The following is a 16,857-nucleotide window of genomic DNA, read 5'->3' on the forward strand; positions in this document are numbered from 1 at the left end:
CAGGAGGATTGGAAGTTTGAGGCCAGACCAAGTCTTGAAATGTGTGGCTGAGCACTGAGTTCCCAAAGTGCTTCTTTGTACCTTTGTTAAAACCATGCCATCTCTCTTAGTCAGGGTTTTACTGCTGTGAGCAGACACCGTGACCAAGGCAACTCTTATAAGAACATTTAGTTAGGGCTGGTTTACAGGTTCAGAGGTTCAGTCCATTATCATCAAGGTGGGAGCATGGCAGCATTCAAGCAGGCGTGGTGCTGGAGGAGCTGAGAGAGTTCTACATCTTTATCTTAAGGCTGCTGGGAGAAGACTGATTTCCAGGCATCTAGGAGGAGGGTTTTAAAGCCCACACCCGCAGAGATACACTTCCTCCAACAAGGCCACACCTCCAAACAGTGCCACTCCAGTTAAGTAATGAAAATCATCTCAGTGCACTCTATAAACCTGTGGCTTATTTTTGGTGAGTGGCTTTATGTGTTGCCCTAGTCAGGGTTTCTATTCCTGCACAAAACATCGTGACCAAGAAGCAAGTTGGGGAGGAAAGGGTTGATTCAGATTACACTTTCCACATTGCTGTTCATCACCAAGGAAGTCAGGACTGGAACTCAAGCAGGTCAGGAGGCAGGAGCTGATGCAGAGGCCATGGAGGGATGTTCCTTACTGGCTTGCTTCCCCTGGCTTGCTCAGCCTGCTTTTTTATAGAACCCAGGACTACCAGCCCAGGGATAGCACCATCCACAATGGGCCCTCCCACCCTTGATTACTAATTGAGAAAATGCTTACAGCTAGATCTCATGGAGGCATTTCCTCAAGGGAGGCTCCTTTCTATGTGAGAACTCTAGCTCATGTCAAGTTGACACAAAACCAGCCAATACATGTGTTATTCCTAGAGTGGTCATCAAGACCAGCTATCCTAACAGAGAAAGGTAAGAAGTAAATACCTGGAAGCCGAATGAGAAGCTAATGGGAAACAAGCAAAGTGGGGCAGAGTTTCCCAGTAATGATAGAAACTAAGCAACAGAGCCAACAAGCTAGAAACGACCACAAGAGAAGTCAAGGAGACAAAGGTGCCGCAAGACTGATTTTGATTATGGAAAATTTCAAATTTACATAAAAATGAAGATTTTCATTGCAAGAATATCATTGCAGAGAACCATGTGCCTGAGACTTGGGGGGGGGGGGAGTAGCTTAATTAATTTGTGTCCTTTTTGTTTTTCCTTCTTGAGAGTTACTTTAGTTGAAACTAAGCAGTCACTTGTATTTTGCTGTTAAATAGGCCACTGAGCATCTCTAAACACAGGGACTTATAGATAAAAATGCCTTGTGGAGCTGATTGAGATCTCAACCAATCCCTCCAGAGCCTTTGTTTTGGTGGCTGATGTGTGAAAGATAAACTCCAACCTGGCAGTGGTAGTGCATGCCCTTAATCCAGCACTTGGGAGGCAGAAGCAGGCTGATTTCTGAGTTCGAGGCCAGCCTGGTCTACAAAGTGAGTTCCAGGACAGCCAGGGCTACACAGAGAACCCTGTCTCTAAAAAAAAAAAAAAACAAAAAAAGAAAGAAAAAAAAACAAAGAAAGAAAGAAAGAAAGGAAGGAAGGAAGGAAGGAAGGAAGGAAGGAAGGAAGGAAGGAAGGAAGGAAAAGAAAGAAAGAAAAACTCCAGCAGAATAGCTTGGGGCAAGAAGGGGAGGAGCTTAAAGTTGTTTAAGGAGGGCTAAGGAGATTTAAGAGCCCTAGGCTGCTCCTCCACAGGACCTGGGTTCCATTCTCAGCACCCATATTGGGTAACTCACAGCCACCTATAACCCCGGCTCCAGGGAAATCCAGTTCTCTTTTTTGGCCTCCATGGGCACTTGCACATACGTGCAACTATATTCAGGAAAGGGCTTGGGTGCATACACATAAATAAAAGTAAATTTTGTGTGTGTGTGTGTGTGTGTGTGTGTGTGTGTGTGTAGAGGCTGTGGAGGAAGAACAGAGCCATTCTCATAAGGTGGAGGGCTGACCTATCACAATTAAGTTTTGATATATGGTGGATGGATTCACCATGTCCTGTCTCCTCCTTGTGTCTCCAGTCACACATGAATTATTCTTGCATACTTCAGAAATTGGGATATTTTTTAAAACCCTGATGTTAAGGGGGAGGGGAAAAATGATTCTTTTCCCCAAATGGATTCTATCCCAAATGTCCGTTCAGTTTACAATATTGACGTGGCGGTGTCTCAGGACCCTGAAGTTTAGGCAGCCAGTTCCACAGCTTCTTACTGGAACTCCTGCATTCTCTTTGTTTGCATTGCAATTGTGCACCTGTCTGAATTCCCGCTATCTTCTCATGTGCAGGTCTCGGATGTGGCTTATTATACACAGCGACGGTGACCATCACATGCCAGTATTTTGACAGCCGCAGAGGCCTCGCCCTCGGCCTGATTTCAACAGGTACCTTTTCAAAAATGAGTAGACTATTGTCCCAAGCTAATGTTCTAAACCAGGTGAAGAGGTATAAGTCACGTGTGTATAAACCAACCTCTAGCCATCTGCCAACCAGAAAGCAAAATGGTTTTTTACAGTGCTTCTAGAAGGAAAGTTTTATTTTCTACTGTAACTATAGGAATGGCTTTCAGAAACCCCAAGAGCCAAGCCAGGAGCTGGTGGCTGAAATCCCAGGCAGAGACAGGTAAATCTCCCTGAGTTTGAAGCCAGGCCAGCCTGGTGTACAGAGCAAGTTCAGGGACAGCCAGAGATACAGAAACCCTGTCTTAGGAAAACAACCTCATACTCCCAACACACACACATACACACACACACACACACACACACACACACACACACATGCACACATCCCTGCCGCCAAGATCTGTAAATGGCGAATCTGAGTACTTGACTTCAGTGTGATGAACGTAGAAGAAACTTCTAGGTTCAGGGTGTTGGCAGCTATACTCAGGAAAGGGCTTGGGTGAAGAGCAGAGAATCCTGCTCTGAGAAGAAGGAAGGATTGGAAGGAAATGAAACAAAGATTTCCCAAAGCCACTGTCTGAGAGTCTGAGGGCAGCCTTGCCACGTAATGTGGAACTCACAACCTGCCTAAGGGCTTGATCCCTAACCAGAACTTACTAACTGATTTAGCTACACACCAAGCAACACACACACCTATCTAACAGATGATCCCCAAGGCATTAGATATAAATCTTAAGCCAGGGTGAGATAGTACCAAACATCTCTTTCATTTCACACTTGTGTTTGGTGTGGAAGATTTGTGACCATGAAGCCAGTCTGGGCTATATGTAGAGAGAACCTATCTCAAACAAACAGAGAAAACCATATATAAGATTTAAATATAATTTCTGGGCTCCTCTAGATATCTTGAAGTGTTACTTCATGTTTTAGATGGATTTTTTAAAAAGAAAGTTAGGGTAGTATCAATTTCTGTGGCCAGTATTTTATCTGTCTAGTTAGGGCAGAGGTTCTCAACCAATGGGGTCGTGATGTGACTCCTTTGGGGGCTCAACCTACCTTTTAAAGGGGCCTTAGATCAGATATCCTGTATATGAGGTATTTTCATTATGATTCATAAAAGTAGCAAAATTATAGTTGTGAAGTGTCAATGACAATCATTTTATGGTGTGTGTGTGGGGGGGGGGGGTTCACCACAACAGGAGGATCTGTATTAAAGGATTGCCGCATTAGGAAGGTTGAGAACCAGTGGCTTAGGGGTGAGCTGCTAAGTTAGCAACAAGTATCATTTACCCAAGCTGGTTGTTGGAGAAGGGAGAGTTGAGGGGAGGCAGGTCTAACTCAGCCAAGCTGCCAGACCTCAGCCATTAAGGGGCACTCAGATCTACAAAAACACCTGTTCATGAGGCTAGCCAGGGGTCACAAGAGAACCAAGAACTACGTTGGATATTGACTCAGCTTGTCCAAGGAAGTCCAGGTACTAGGTAGGAAGTGTGAGCTGTGGTCCAGGAGGAGATGAGGGTAGAATCTGAGCAGATGGCTGAGCGGAAACCAGAGAAGGAACACAAAAGCAGATGATTGGGAATCCAGAGCAGTGGGGATGGAGTTTAAAACACCTGTCACTATCACCCAGAAGTGTGAAGTAATTGTGGTCCAGAAACCTGAAGGATAAAGGGTCTTACCTCAGGGTGTGTGTGTGTGTGTGTGTGTGTGTGTGTGTGTGTAGTTAAAAAGCAGGTATCACACATCCTGGAGCCAGGCTTCTTAAAGACTTCTATTCCATGGTGCATAGGTCTGGGTATAGGTTTGTGCATGTGAGTGCAGGTACCCTCAGATGCCAGTAGAGGGCGTCAGATTCCCCTGGAGCTGGAAGAGCCCATAAGTTCTCCACAAACTTGAAAACACAAGGCTTCTGCAAGAGCAGGAAGTGTTTTATTTCAAATTGAGAATGGATTTTTTTTTTTACAGTATATTTTTATGATGGGTTCTTCCTCCCCCAACCCCTCCTCAAATCTCCCTGCCTCCCCACCCACCCAAATCCACGCCCTTTCTCATTAGGAAACAAACAGGCATCCAAGAAAATAAATAAATAATCATAAAATAAGATCAAATGAAAACAAGTAAACCTGACTATGACAAGACAAAATCAAAGAACCAAAAAAAGAGCCCAAGAAACATATATAGACTCAGAGACACACACATTAGTGTGCATAGAAATCACCTGAAAACACCTCCAAAAATACTACTGAGTTTGTTTTGGGTTGGCCATCTGCTAGAAAACACTAATTCTTCTTTTGCAAGTGGTTATCTATTGGAGCTAGAGATAGGTTCTCTGCTCTTGGCTTCCATTTTCTGAACTGTAAAATAGAAATAGTAATATCAGACACGGTGCTTGGTTTTGGGGACTGTAAAGTTGTACACAGACTGTAGGAGAGCCAGCGATTGTAGTTGTGATCAAAATATCCCATCCTGTTCAAATTCACTGATGCTAAAGTTACTGAAGATATCCTGCCATTGTGTGCCTCTCGTTTTTGCCCTCCTTGGAGAAGGCAGGGCAGAGAACCTGCACTGTAGCACAGCAAATCCAAAACGCAACACACGTGGGTAGTGGAGAACGGAAGGGGTTTTCAGTTTGAACCTACGGGAGGCAGGTAATTCGAAAGTAAAGCCGGGGACCAGGCAGTGGTGCACACGCCTTTAATCCCAGCACTTGGGAGGCAGAGGCAGGTGGATTTCTGAGTTCGAGGCCAGCCTGGTCTACAGAGTGAGGTCCAAAGCCGGGTGCGATTCTCCTACATCAGAGGACATCTCAGCAAAACAGAGTCACAGTCAGAATTTTTCAAAGGAAAAACCATGAGTCCATTTCTTGAAACATGATCACCCAGTTGAGAAGGGTAAAATGCAGACATATAAGCATAAATGCAAATTCCAGTTCAAGCTCAACTCTGGGTACATGGGCGGAGCCTGTATCAAAACAAACAGCTGCAAAACCACGAAGTTGGTGGGCTGTGATCTTCCTCAGTAGTGGACAGAGGTTAGGAAACTGGCCTCTGGTCCAGTCTGCTTTACTCTCTGTTCTCATGCATCGTATAAGCTTGGCCTTTCTCTTTTCAGCCCTATTTTAAAAGTGAAAAGAACATTTCATGGTGTATAAATATTGGGAGAAACGAAGTGCAGAGTGTCCAAAAATATCTGGCTGTCTGGTGTCTCCGTGTTTTCCGGGAGAATTCAGTACTGAGGACAGACCGGCATTGGATGACTAATGTCTTAAATATTTGTTCTCTGGCCTCTTAAGGAAAAGCCTGAAGCAATTGGTATTGATGAGCTAATTAATGCACATGCGTGCCTCTTACTGTTCGAGGTCCCCTAAACACCAATTATTTTTCCTGTCTGTAGCCGTGTAAGATCTGGACTCCGATGAAAGCATAATTACTGTGTTCTCTCACTTTGCTCTTGTATGTTGACTATTTTTCAATTAAGATGTTCCTGTAGACGATTAAAAATTAGAGCTTTGCATTTTCCAAAACACGAGAAAACCCTGAGATCGGTTCCTGTGGCCACCAAAGAATTCCCGCATCTTCTCTAAGTCACCACCGTGTTCTCATGAGATGCAGGCTGAGATACCAAATTTGGCCTGCGCTGTCACACAGTATATTGTAGCAGTTAATAGTCTTTGCTAGTATTTGACAATTCTTTTTCAACTTAAGAGCAGAGCAGAACTTGGAACTTTTAACTTGTATTTCTTTATCTGTGTGTATGTATGTGCCTGTGTGTGATTGTGTGTATGTGTGTATGTGTGCACGAATTCACGGCGTGCATCCACTGTGTGCATTCACAGGTAAGTATGGACCCTTACTTGCCACACACAGCTCACACAGTTGTAATAGGAAAGCATGCTGAAGATGGCTCCCTTCTACCATGTGAGGCACAGGGATTGAACTCAGAGCCTCAGCTGTGCCGATCCATCTCTCTGCCCCCAAGACAGAACTTGAAAACATTGAGAACATGTCTGAGGGGCTAGAGACATGGCTCAGTGGTTTAGAACATGGATGGCTATTTTTCTTTCAGTTCCAAGCATCTACGTGGGAGGGCAGAGCCCATATGTAACAGCAGTTCCAGAGGCTCCAAGGCTTTCTTTGGCCTCTCCTGGAATCAGACACGCATGTGGTGCACAGACAGGCATGTAAGCAAAACACCCATACACAAAACATTTAAACCTTTTAAAAAGAACACGCTTAATGTCTTAACAGTGTGGCGTCTTATTACAATCTGTATAGCGGGTTAGACAGAAGTCACAAACCGTTCACGAGTGAAGAAACATTTGTCTTGAAGTTCCCCCATTCCACTTCATTCCTTGTTTTCTGAACCGTTTTTAATGCCAAAGCACGCATCACTTTTCAAAGGCGGGGAGGGGATTGAATTTGTTTGTTAATTATTTTTATTTTCTGTGTATGGGTGTTTTGCCTGCTTGTGTGTCTTCGCACCACATTCATGCAGTGTCTGAGGTGACCAGTAGGGGGCGATAGATTCCACCTAAAAGTGCAATTACAGATGGTTGAGCGCTGCCCTGTGGGTGCTAGGAATTGAACCTGGGTCCTCTGCAAGAGCAGCCAGTGCTCTTAATCGATTGAGATATATATATATATATATATATATATATACATACATACATACATATACATATATATATATACGCACACATATATACATATATATATGTATACACACACACACATGTGTATATATATCCCTTTGCTCCTTGTAAAAGTTTTTGATGAGATGGGTTTTTAGAGGATGTGTATTATGATCATCCAATGCAGAATTTTAAGATTTAACTTGTTTACGTTTCCCTGCTGTTTCATGACATTTCCTAGTGATATTTAAATTTTTAAAGTACTCATTTTTTTTAAAAAATTGAAATAAGAACCCAAGAAGAACAGCATAAATTAAACAGTATTGCAGCGGGCTTAGGGAGATGGATGCTTAAGAGGGGGCATTGTGTCCCTGTGTGATGTATACTATAATTGAAATACTCCATAAAATCTCATTTCAGCCTTTTCTAATACTTGTATTAATGCATTAAGAATATAAATCACATGTTCTGGTGAGTCTGCAGTGAATGTAAGTGATCAAACCAATATAAATATCCCAAAATTAACTCAATAGCAGTCATCTTCAAGACGAAACGTAAAAAGTTGCTTTTACAAAGGCTATAAAATGTAGCTTGGAGCTCACTACATACTAAATGCAAAATGCAGTCAAAGATTTTTGCTAAGAATATAAGAGCCAGCAAGATGACTCAGTGGGTAAATGCACTTTACTGAGTTTAAGTCCTGAGACTCTCTAAAGGTTGTCCTCTGACCTACACACATACACAGAGACATACATGCACACACAGAGACAGACCAGACACACATAGAGACAGACACATAGACACACACACACAAAGAGACAGACATATATATACACACAGAGAGACAGACCAGACACACATAGAAACAGACACACACACATACATACACACACTAACACACAAAAAGAAACACTAACACACACAGAGACAGACATAGAGACAGACAGACACCCTCCCACCCCCACATACAGACACACTAACGCACACACACAAACACATACACAGAGACAGATACAAATAGAGACAGACACAGTCACAGACACATATACACACACTAACACCCACAGGAAGAGACACAGACATACATAGAAACAGACACACACACACACAAAGAGACAGACACAGAGACACACTAACACATACATACATACATACATACATACATACAAACACACACACAGAGACAGATACACATAGAGACAGACACAGAAACACACATATAAATATACTTACAAACACAATGACACACTAACATACAACAAGCACACACACAAAGAGACAGATACAGGCATACATAGAAACAGACAGACAGACAGACAGGCAGGCAGACACACATACTCACATTCACACTCTGGAAAGTGCACAACCATATAAAAATCCACACTACACAAACAAATGTCATTTTAAAATTAAAAAAAAAAAAAAACTCCATGGGTTCCTGGAGTCAGGCTGGTTGGTTGGAGTCTTGCTTGTGTTGTATACAGCTCTGAAATCTGTGGTAAAAATCTCAAGCTCTCAAGCCCTTTCTCACTTCCTCTGTGGATTGGGGGTTATAGTAGGTTATAATAGGACCACTGAAAATGACAAAGAAGATTGAATATCCAAAGTACCCAACAGGGAGCTGGGGAGCTGACTCAGCAGGTAAAAAGCATTCATGGCTTTCACAGAGGACCTGAGTTCAGTTCCCAGTATCTGCATCAGGCAGCTCGCAGTCACCTATAATTCCAGCTCCCAGGATCTGATGCCCTCATCTGGCCTTTGTGGGCACCCACTCCACAGAGACACACGCACACACGTCATTCACAAATAATGGGGTTGCAGAGATGTTCAGTGGTTATGAGCACTGGCTGTTCGTGCAGACGATCTGACTTTGGTTCTCAACACACACACACACATACACACACACACACACACACACACACACACACACACACACACACACTAGCTAACAACTGTCTATAAACTCCAGTTCCAGGGGATTCAGTACCTTCTATTGGCCTCCTTATGCTCTGTATATGCGTGGCACACATATAACCATGCAAGAAAAACACACATACACATAAAATAAAAACTTAAAAATCCTTAAAAAAAAAATAAACTAAATCCTAGATGCAAACAAGGTCATTGAACATCAGGCTGAAGAAGGGTGTCCTGTCCGTTCTGATGTGCTGTCTGTCATCTGAGTGTTCTTGTGACACTAATACAAAGACCCCGCGAACACCTGTGTAAATAATAAGCATAATCAGGGCAGGAGAGATGGCTCAGTGGTTAAGAGAATCAGCTGCTCTATCAGAGGTCCTGAGTTCAAATCCCAGCAACCACATGGTGGCTCACAACCATCTGTAATGGGGTCTGGTGCCCTCTTCTGGTGTATGTCTGAAGGGAGCAATGTTGTTGTGCTCATGTATATAATAAATAAAATTTTAAAATAATAATAATAATAATTAATAATAATGCCACCAATGCATGTTCTAAGGTTATAAAAAGGGATCAAGGGGAGTGGGGGGTATAGGGGACTTTCGGGATAGCATTTGAAATGTAAATGAAGAAAATACCTAATAAAAAATTGGAAAAAAAAAAAGGGGGGATCAAGACTGAACCGGTCTCACTCTCTCGCAGGTTCGAGTGTGGGTCTATTCATCTACGCAGCTCTGCAGAGGATGCTGATTGAATTCTATGGCCTAGATGGCTGCCTGCTCATCGTGGGCGCTTTAGCTTTAAACATCCTAGCCTGTGGCAGCCTGATGAGGCCCTTGCAAACCTCCGACTGTCCTTTTCCTGAAAAGACAGCTCCAGAGAATGTTCCAGACAGATACTCCATGTATAACGAGAAAGAGAAGAACCCAGAGGAGACTATGAACTTCCAAGACAAGGGCTACAGTAGCGAAGATAAATGCTTGCCCAATGGAGACTGGGGACGGGAGACTTCCCTTCCTAAAAGCCTCGCCATCGCTGCACACACCAAGGAGCCCGAGACGTACAAAAAGAAGGTCGTAGAACAGACTAATTTTTGCAAGCAGCTTGCCAAGAGGAAATGGCAGCTATATAGGAACTACTGTGGAGAGACCGCGTCTCTTTTTAAAAACAAAGTCTTCTCCGCGCTATTCATCGCCATCTTGCTTTTTGACATCGGAGGATTTCCACCATCGCTGCTCATGGAGGATGTCGCGAGAAGTTACCACGTGAGGGAAGAAGATCTTACCATGCCTCTCATCTCCATTTTCGGCATCATGACAGCCGTGGGCAAGCTTCTTTTGGGCATCCTGGCTGACTTCAAGTGGATCAACACCCTGTATCTCTACGTAGCTACCCTGATCATCACTGGCCTGGCCTTGTGCGCAATCCCCTTTGCCAAGAGTTACGTCACGCTGGCTATCCTTTCTGGCATCTTGGGTTTTCTTACTGGTAACTGGTCTATCTTCCCGTATGTGACCACGAAGACTGTGGGGATTGACAAATTAGCCCACGCCTATGGAATACTCATGTTTTTTGCTGGACTTGGGAACAGCCTCGGGCCACCCATAGTTGGTAAGGTGCTCACTCAAGTCAGCTCAGTTCCTTGTTCCTCTCTGTGATGTTTCCAGATAGAGAAGTTCTCAGCAGTAGCATAGATCCGCTCAAAGTAAAATGGATTGCTTCCCGGTAGTTATTCAAGACGATTTTTGGTAGCGCTGGGGATGTAGCCCAGTCAATAGAGTGTTTGCCTAGCATGCAGGAAGCCCTTGGTCTATTCTCCAGCTCTGTCTAAAACCAGGTGTGGGAGCTCACGCCTGTAATTCTAGCACTTGGGAGGGCCTAAAGGGTGAAATTGAAGCTCATGTTTGGTATATGGTGAGTTTTAGGCCAGCACACACACACATGTACACACACGCATGCACACATGCACATGCATTTGCACACGCACACATGCACGAGCACACCTATATGCATACATGTGTGCACAGATGCACACATATGCATGCACACACACACATGCATGTGGATACATATGCATGCACACTCAGCACACACCCTGCAATAGAGATAAGCAGATCTACTTCCTCTGACTTTGTGCCTATTCTTTAATTGGAAGAAACTAAAAATACCTGCCTCAACTATTTAACAGACTTCTCTCTTAAACTACTGGCAGCCATGTTGGAAGTGGGTGGGGAGCATGCACCTGGCCTCTGTGAAACTTACATTGTTTTAACCACTCTCTCCTCAGGTTGGTTCTATGATTGGACCCAGACCTATGACATCGCCTTTTATTTCAGTGGCTTCTGTGTCCTGCTCGGGGGATTCATCCTGCTGCTCGCCATCTTGCCCTGTTGGGATATGTGCAACAAAAAACTACCTAAGCCAGCAGTGCCAACCACCTTTTTCTACAAAGTTGCCTCTAATGTTTAGAGGGATATTAAAAGGCCTTATTTTCTCTATTTTTCTACTTTATACCATACAGCAATATGTGTATGTATGTATGTATGTATGTATGAATGAATGAATATTCGTATATAACAAATTGTTAGGCAGGTTCTAGAGTCACAATCTTATAGCAAAACTTCTCTGGCTGACTCTGAAGGACAACGCACGCTCTGTCTTTGTGTGCCTTGTATAACCTTGATTCCTTGTCTTCCCCTCCCCCACCCCTCGAGAAGTGGGACTGTTCTGTTCTGTTCTGTTTCATGGTTGTTCGTTGTTCATGAGTTCAGAATTAGCCTCGCACAGTTTTCTCTGGATGAAATTTAAAGTCTCTGCTTTCCCCGTGAGTTCTCTAAGGTGCTCAGTGGGTCCTGTCTTAAACTGTGCGCTCCTCACAATTGGATTTGCGTGAAGGAGTAATGGCTGTCTCCTCGATGTCAGACCTGCAAATCCAGAGAAGACAATGAGCCATTTCATTTCCGGAAATGAAAGCGGTTGCAACATCGCTGAGCTGTCGAAGACCTTAGACAAGATAGTTTTAAATCACAGATGTCTGACGTCCGTTTTGTTTTACTGTGCTCGATGAAGTACTGTGAGGCAGTTTGGTGTCCACTGCCTTCGAACTCACTCGATTCCTCCAGCAGTCCGCCTGCATGGCCGGCTCCTAGGACCTTGCTCGCTGGTGTTGATCGGCAACCACTCTGCTGATGTCTCCAAATAACCTGTTGGTTTGCCGGTTTCCGCCTTGGAAATAGACCTTTGAACCATTCCGAAATCTGGCCAATGGGAAGCGCCCATTTGCTTTGAGCACCTCGAGAACGGGTTGCAAGGCCTTGCTTGCATGTCTTCCAAATGAAGTCCGTGGTGGTTTCTCTTGGGCTTTTCCACTATTGCGTTTCGATTTGTGGACAGTGCTAAAAAAAAAAAAAATGATGCTTTCGGTCCATAAGATGTGGGAAAGGACAAGGTAAAGAGAACTCGCTACTCTCACCCAACCGTATTTAATCCCAAGAACAATGTTTGAGGGTGAAAAATAATGTTTAATAAATGGGCTTTTTTTTCCTCTATAGAAATGGGTTTCAAGTTTGGTATGGCTGGAAATGCCCTGTGGAAACTTAAATGCGTGCTACTATGCTGCTTTCCTTTGCATTATTTTTTGAGACAGGGTTTCTTCTGCGTAGCCTTAGCTGATCTGAACTTGCAGTATAGACCAGCCTGGCCTTGAACTCAGATCCACCTGCGGCTGCATCCCAAGTACTGGGATTAAGTAGGAGTACCTTTCCTGGCTAGTACTGTTTTTCTTGAATAAAAGGAAACAAACAAACAAACAAACAAACAAGATAAACCATGAAGTCAGGTATTATAAAACAAACAGCCAAGGGTTCTTTAAGTAAGGGCTCCCTTTCTGTTGTGCCAAAATTTTCCTTTTTTTTTTTTTTTAATATGTGAAATGATTTTGCAGGACTACATTGCCTTCCTTTGGGGACACCTGAAGCACTTTATTACACATCCCGGATAGCACCTCCCAGAGGTACAACTGTGTCCTGTGTCATCAAGTAGAAAGATTCCATCGCATAGTCAGTCCTGTGGCAATGCAATAATGGGGCTCCAAGCACATGAGACTTGTGTTCTACACTCAGACTTCTGGAAAGTTCTTTGTACCTCATTCTTCAGTCTATCAAAGTTAGTAACTAAAGCCTAACTCCAGCTCCAGGGGATCCGGCACCCTCTTCTGTCCCCCACAGCCACCTGTGTATTGGTGGAATATATATATATATAATATATATATATATATATACCCCCACACATAAATAAAAATAAAAAAAGATGTCTTTAAAATTTAGAGCTATGATTTTTTTTAAGCCAAATAAATAAATAAAAATTATACTCGTTTGTATTCCAAGTCTTGTTTTCGTCAATAGTGTGTCCAAGATTCCTGGTGACTTGAGAGGTTTGATTTTGCTGACATGCCTGCAGCCATCAATGTTGACAATTAATGCAGAGGTGTCCTTTCTCATTGATATTACGCATGTGTGCATGAGCCATTGTCTAGACATGGTATATGAGCGAGTTACAATGAAAAACATGGAAAATGATTGTTTATTGTTTTTCTTTCCCGATACAGTGACACTCCAGATGAATTTAAATATATAAGTTATTGGATATAGTTTAGGTCTAGATTGGACCAAAGCAGACTCAAAAGTCATCATATTGAATTGCCTTGACCCCTGGGTTAGCAGAGCTGTTGTCCCAACTGCAGGAGCCTGGCCTTGAGGAAGGAAGAGTCACAGTAATGATTTCACAAACACACAGAACTTTTCCTTTTGAGTTGGGGTCTTGCTATGTTGCTCAGGCTGGTCTGCGCTCCAAGGCTGGTCTGTGCAATAGTTGAGGTGGTTGGTGTGTGGGTACCACTATGTCCAGCTTGATCCTTTGTAGAAGGCTCAAAGCATTCCAAGCTTATCCCGTTTCTCACAATCCTGTGATGTGGTAACCATGACTCTGATTTTATAATACAAAATGTAACTGTCCTGACATGATCACTCTTCACATAAAAGCACAGGAAGGTAATTTCCAAGAGCAAAAATTTTCAAAAAGGTCTCTCTTTGAAGAGACCAAAGCTGTCCCTTTGATTCCTAACTCGGATGGGAAAAGATATCTAGCCAGGAGAGTTTCTGCCAAGTCAAAGGTCTCAGCAGAGAAGTTATATAAATAGGAACACCCGGCAAGAATGAGCATTAAAAATGAACTTAATAAGTTTACACGGACCAGAAGCAAGTCTTCTGTGACTGGAGAGAGATTCCTGGATACTAGAAATGCCAAGAGCTGAGGGTGGGACCAGTGTGGACCCAGGGAATTTGTCTGCAATGCACCTCCTAGTAGTGTTTTGCAAGTCTTCACCTTTGCTTTCTCAGAGGAGTCAGGTGCTGGCCTAATTCTCTCCAGGGAGTCCTGTTGTCAGGAGGGATGCTTCAGTCTCCAGTGTTCAAAGGACTGGTGAGGAACAACCCCTATGAAACAACACAGTGAGGTCATAGCCCAGTGTGTGTGTGTGTGTGTGTGTGTGTGTGTGTGTGTGAGAGAGAGAGAGAGAGAGAGAGAGAGAGAGAGAGTGTGTGTGTATAAGATCTGTCACCTCAGAGAGTCTTAGCTGCCATCAATCAGTACAGGATTATCCTTAGACTGGAGGCTCCGAGAATGAAGGAGAGATCCGTTTTGAAGAAGAGAATGCCTCCCTTAGGAGTGCCTGAGGGGCGCAGTTAGCATCCACAGTGCATTTTCTCCGATGTAATCACTGTCTCTCGGTATCTTTTGTCATCGAGTCCTTGGGTTTGAAGGATGCCACCTCTGAGATCCCTCTTTGAGGCAGGCAGCCAATGAAAGGAACCAGAAGTCAGTGGACACGGGATAACATTTGGGGTAGCGTCTACATCCTCATCGTCCATGACCAGATGACACATGCTCAGTCTAGCTCTGCCTCTGTGTCTGGGTGACCATGAGCGCATTATTGGCTTCTCCAGAGACTGCTTCCCACTTTTATAGATGACACCATCTCAGGGCAATCCTGAGAAAGGAGAGAACACATGGAGGTGACTGGCAAGCCCTAGATGCCCGTTACTGCTCACTATGTCTATTCTTTCTGTGTCTATTCTCAAGAGTGTGGTTTCTCCTGTGGGAGGCAGCCAGGGTCCCTGGGTACAGGTGAGTAATGTTTATGCTGCAGTTTCACTTGGAAAAGGGACAAGGAGCCTTCTATTGTCCCCTGTTTGTAGAACTGCTGCAGCTTTCACCCTCCCCCAAGCTTGCTCTGGTCAAAATCCTCCATAGAAGGGAACTGTGACTCAGCACATTTCCCTGGCGTTGCCATTCAGGAGATCTGACACACCACGTCAAAGCAAAGAAAACCAAACCAAAGGCCGTTCCTCCCAGAGTCAAACTGGATCCGCTGTGTAAGCTGAATGGCTGTGGGAGCCTGGACTTCTATTTATTTTTCTTCGAAAGCCTTCATGCCAGCTGCCCGGAAGGTGGGCCCGGAACTGGGCAGAGAGGAAAATAATCTGAGTGTTTACTGAGAGCTAACTGCCTTCAGCTCTGTCCCTACTGTTGGCATTCCTTCTAAGCTCCGCCCATCAGTTACCTGGGGACAGCCCGGTGGACCTGGCTTATAATAAAGGGGCTGTTTGTGATGTGTTTTATAAAAAGACAAAGAGAGAAGGGGAATATGTTCTATGGGGAGGTGGGAGAAGGGGGTGCCTCAGCAGGCCCATGCCAAGGCATCCCTTCCCCCTGAGGGACGATCCACACGTTGGTATAGTATAGAATAGAGTTTATTCAGGGCATGGGGAGGGGAGCTAAGAGGGTAGTAGAGGCAGAGAGAAAGGCAGAGAAAGAGAGAAAGTAGAGAAGTAGAGGCTGGCCACGACCACGTGGAGAGAGGCGGGAAGGGAATGGGGAGAGAGGCAAGAGAGCAAAGAAGGGGCAAGCAGCCCCTTTTATAGTGAGCCAGACCTACCTGGCTGTTGCTAGGTAACTGTGGGAGGAGCTTAGACAGAATGCTAACAGTTTGGCTCCCTCTCTTTCCACATGTACCTGGCCTGCACTTCCCCACTTCCTCTTCCTCCTCTTTCTCCTCCTCCCTCCCCCATCTCTTCCCCCTCCCCCCATCTCTCCTTTCTCAACTCCCCTTCCCATGTACTAAATAAACTCTGCTCTATACTGTATGTCATATGTCATCGTCTTATGGCTGGTACCTCAGGGGGAAGGGATACCTCAGCATGGACCCGCGGGGGCACCCTCTCACCATACCGCACCTCTACAAAATATACCCTGCTTTCTTTTTATAAAACACAGCACCTACACACACACACACACACACACACACACACACACACACACACACCACTCCTTTCCAGGATGCCTTTGTGATTTACTGTTGAGGGAGTGAATATAGCTCTAGGCCAGGACTTCTGGGATTCATTTATCTCTCAGCAGCCTGAGTTTGCTTCCTACCACATACATTGCTTGTCAGACTCATTTATCTTACGCTTCCTCCTTTTAAGAAGAAAAAAGGGGGCTGGAGAGATGGATGAGCGGTTAGGAGCACGTGCTCCCCTGGAAGGGCCGGTAGATTTGGTTCCTATCCACAGCTGCCTATCAGTTCCCGGGGATCCAATACCCTTTTCGGGTCTCTGCTGTCATCTGCACCAACACGGGGTTTATTAACTCACACCTACACACCTCCAAACATACACATAAAACATTTAAAAACAAATAAATCTGAGAAATATAATATAAATATTTTTAAACCCTTTATTAATTTTTTTCTTCTCTAAGCGGTATTCTGAATGCTTTACTATGCAATCTCTTTCAATAAAAGATA

General features: G+C 44.2%; 1 protein-coding gene across 2 annotated transcripts in view; it reads left to right on the forward strand.

Moving 5' to 3' along the window:
- Positions 1–13,361, forward strand: part of Slc16a9 (solute carrier family 16 (monocarboxylic acid transporters), member 9) — a 40,676-nt gene extending 27,315 nt beyond the window's left edge. The window contains exons 4-6 of one of the 2 annotated variants that reach the window (NM_025807.3): positions 2,336–2,431; positions 9,699–10,607; positions 11,284–13,361. In NM_025807.3, coding sequence (NP_080083.2) covers positions 2,336–2,431; positions 9,699–10,607; positions 11,284–11,465 — 1,187 coding nt within the window. In that variant the 3' untranslated portion in view covers positions 11,466–13,361. The remainder of the gene's footprint in view (positions 1–2,335; positions 2,432–9,698; positions 10,608–11,283) is intronic. The other variant, XM_006513960.4, reaches the window with a different exon arrangement.
- Positions 13,362–16,857: the final 3,496 nt, after the last annotated feature.

This window comes from Mus musculus, chromosome 10 (genome assembly GCF_000001635.26).
Source record: "Mus musculus strain C57BL/6J chromosome 10, GRCm38.p6 C57BL/6J".
NCBI classification, from domain to species: domain Eukaryota; kingdom Metazoa; phylum Chordata; class Mammalia; order Rodentia; family Muridae; genus Mus; species Mus musculus.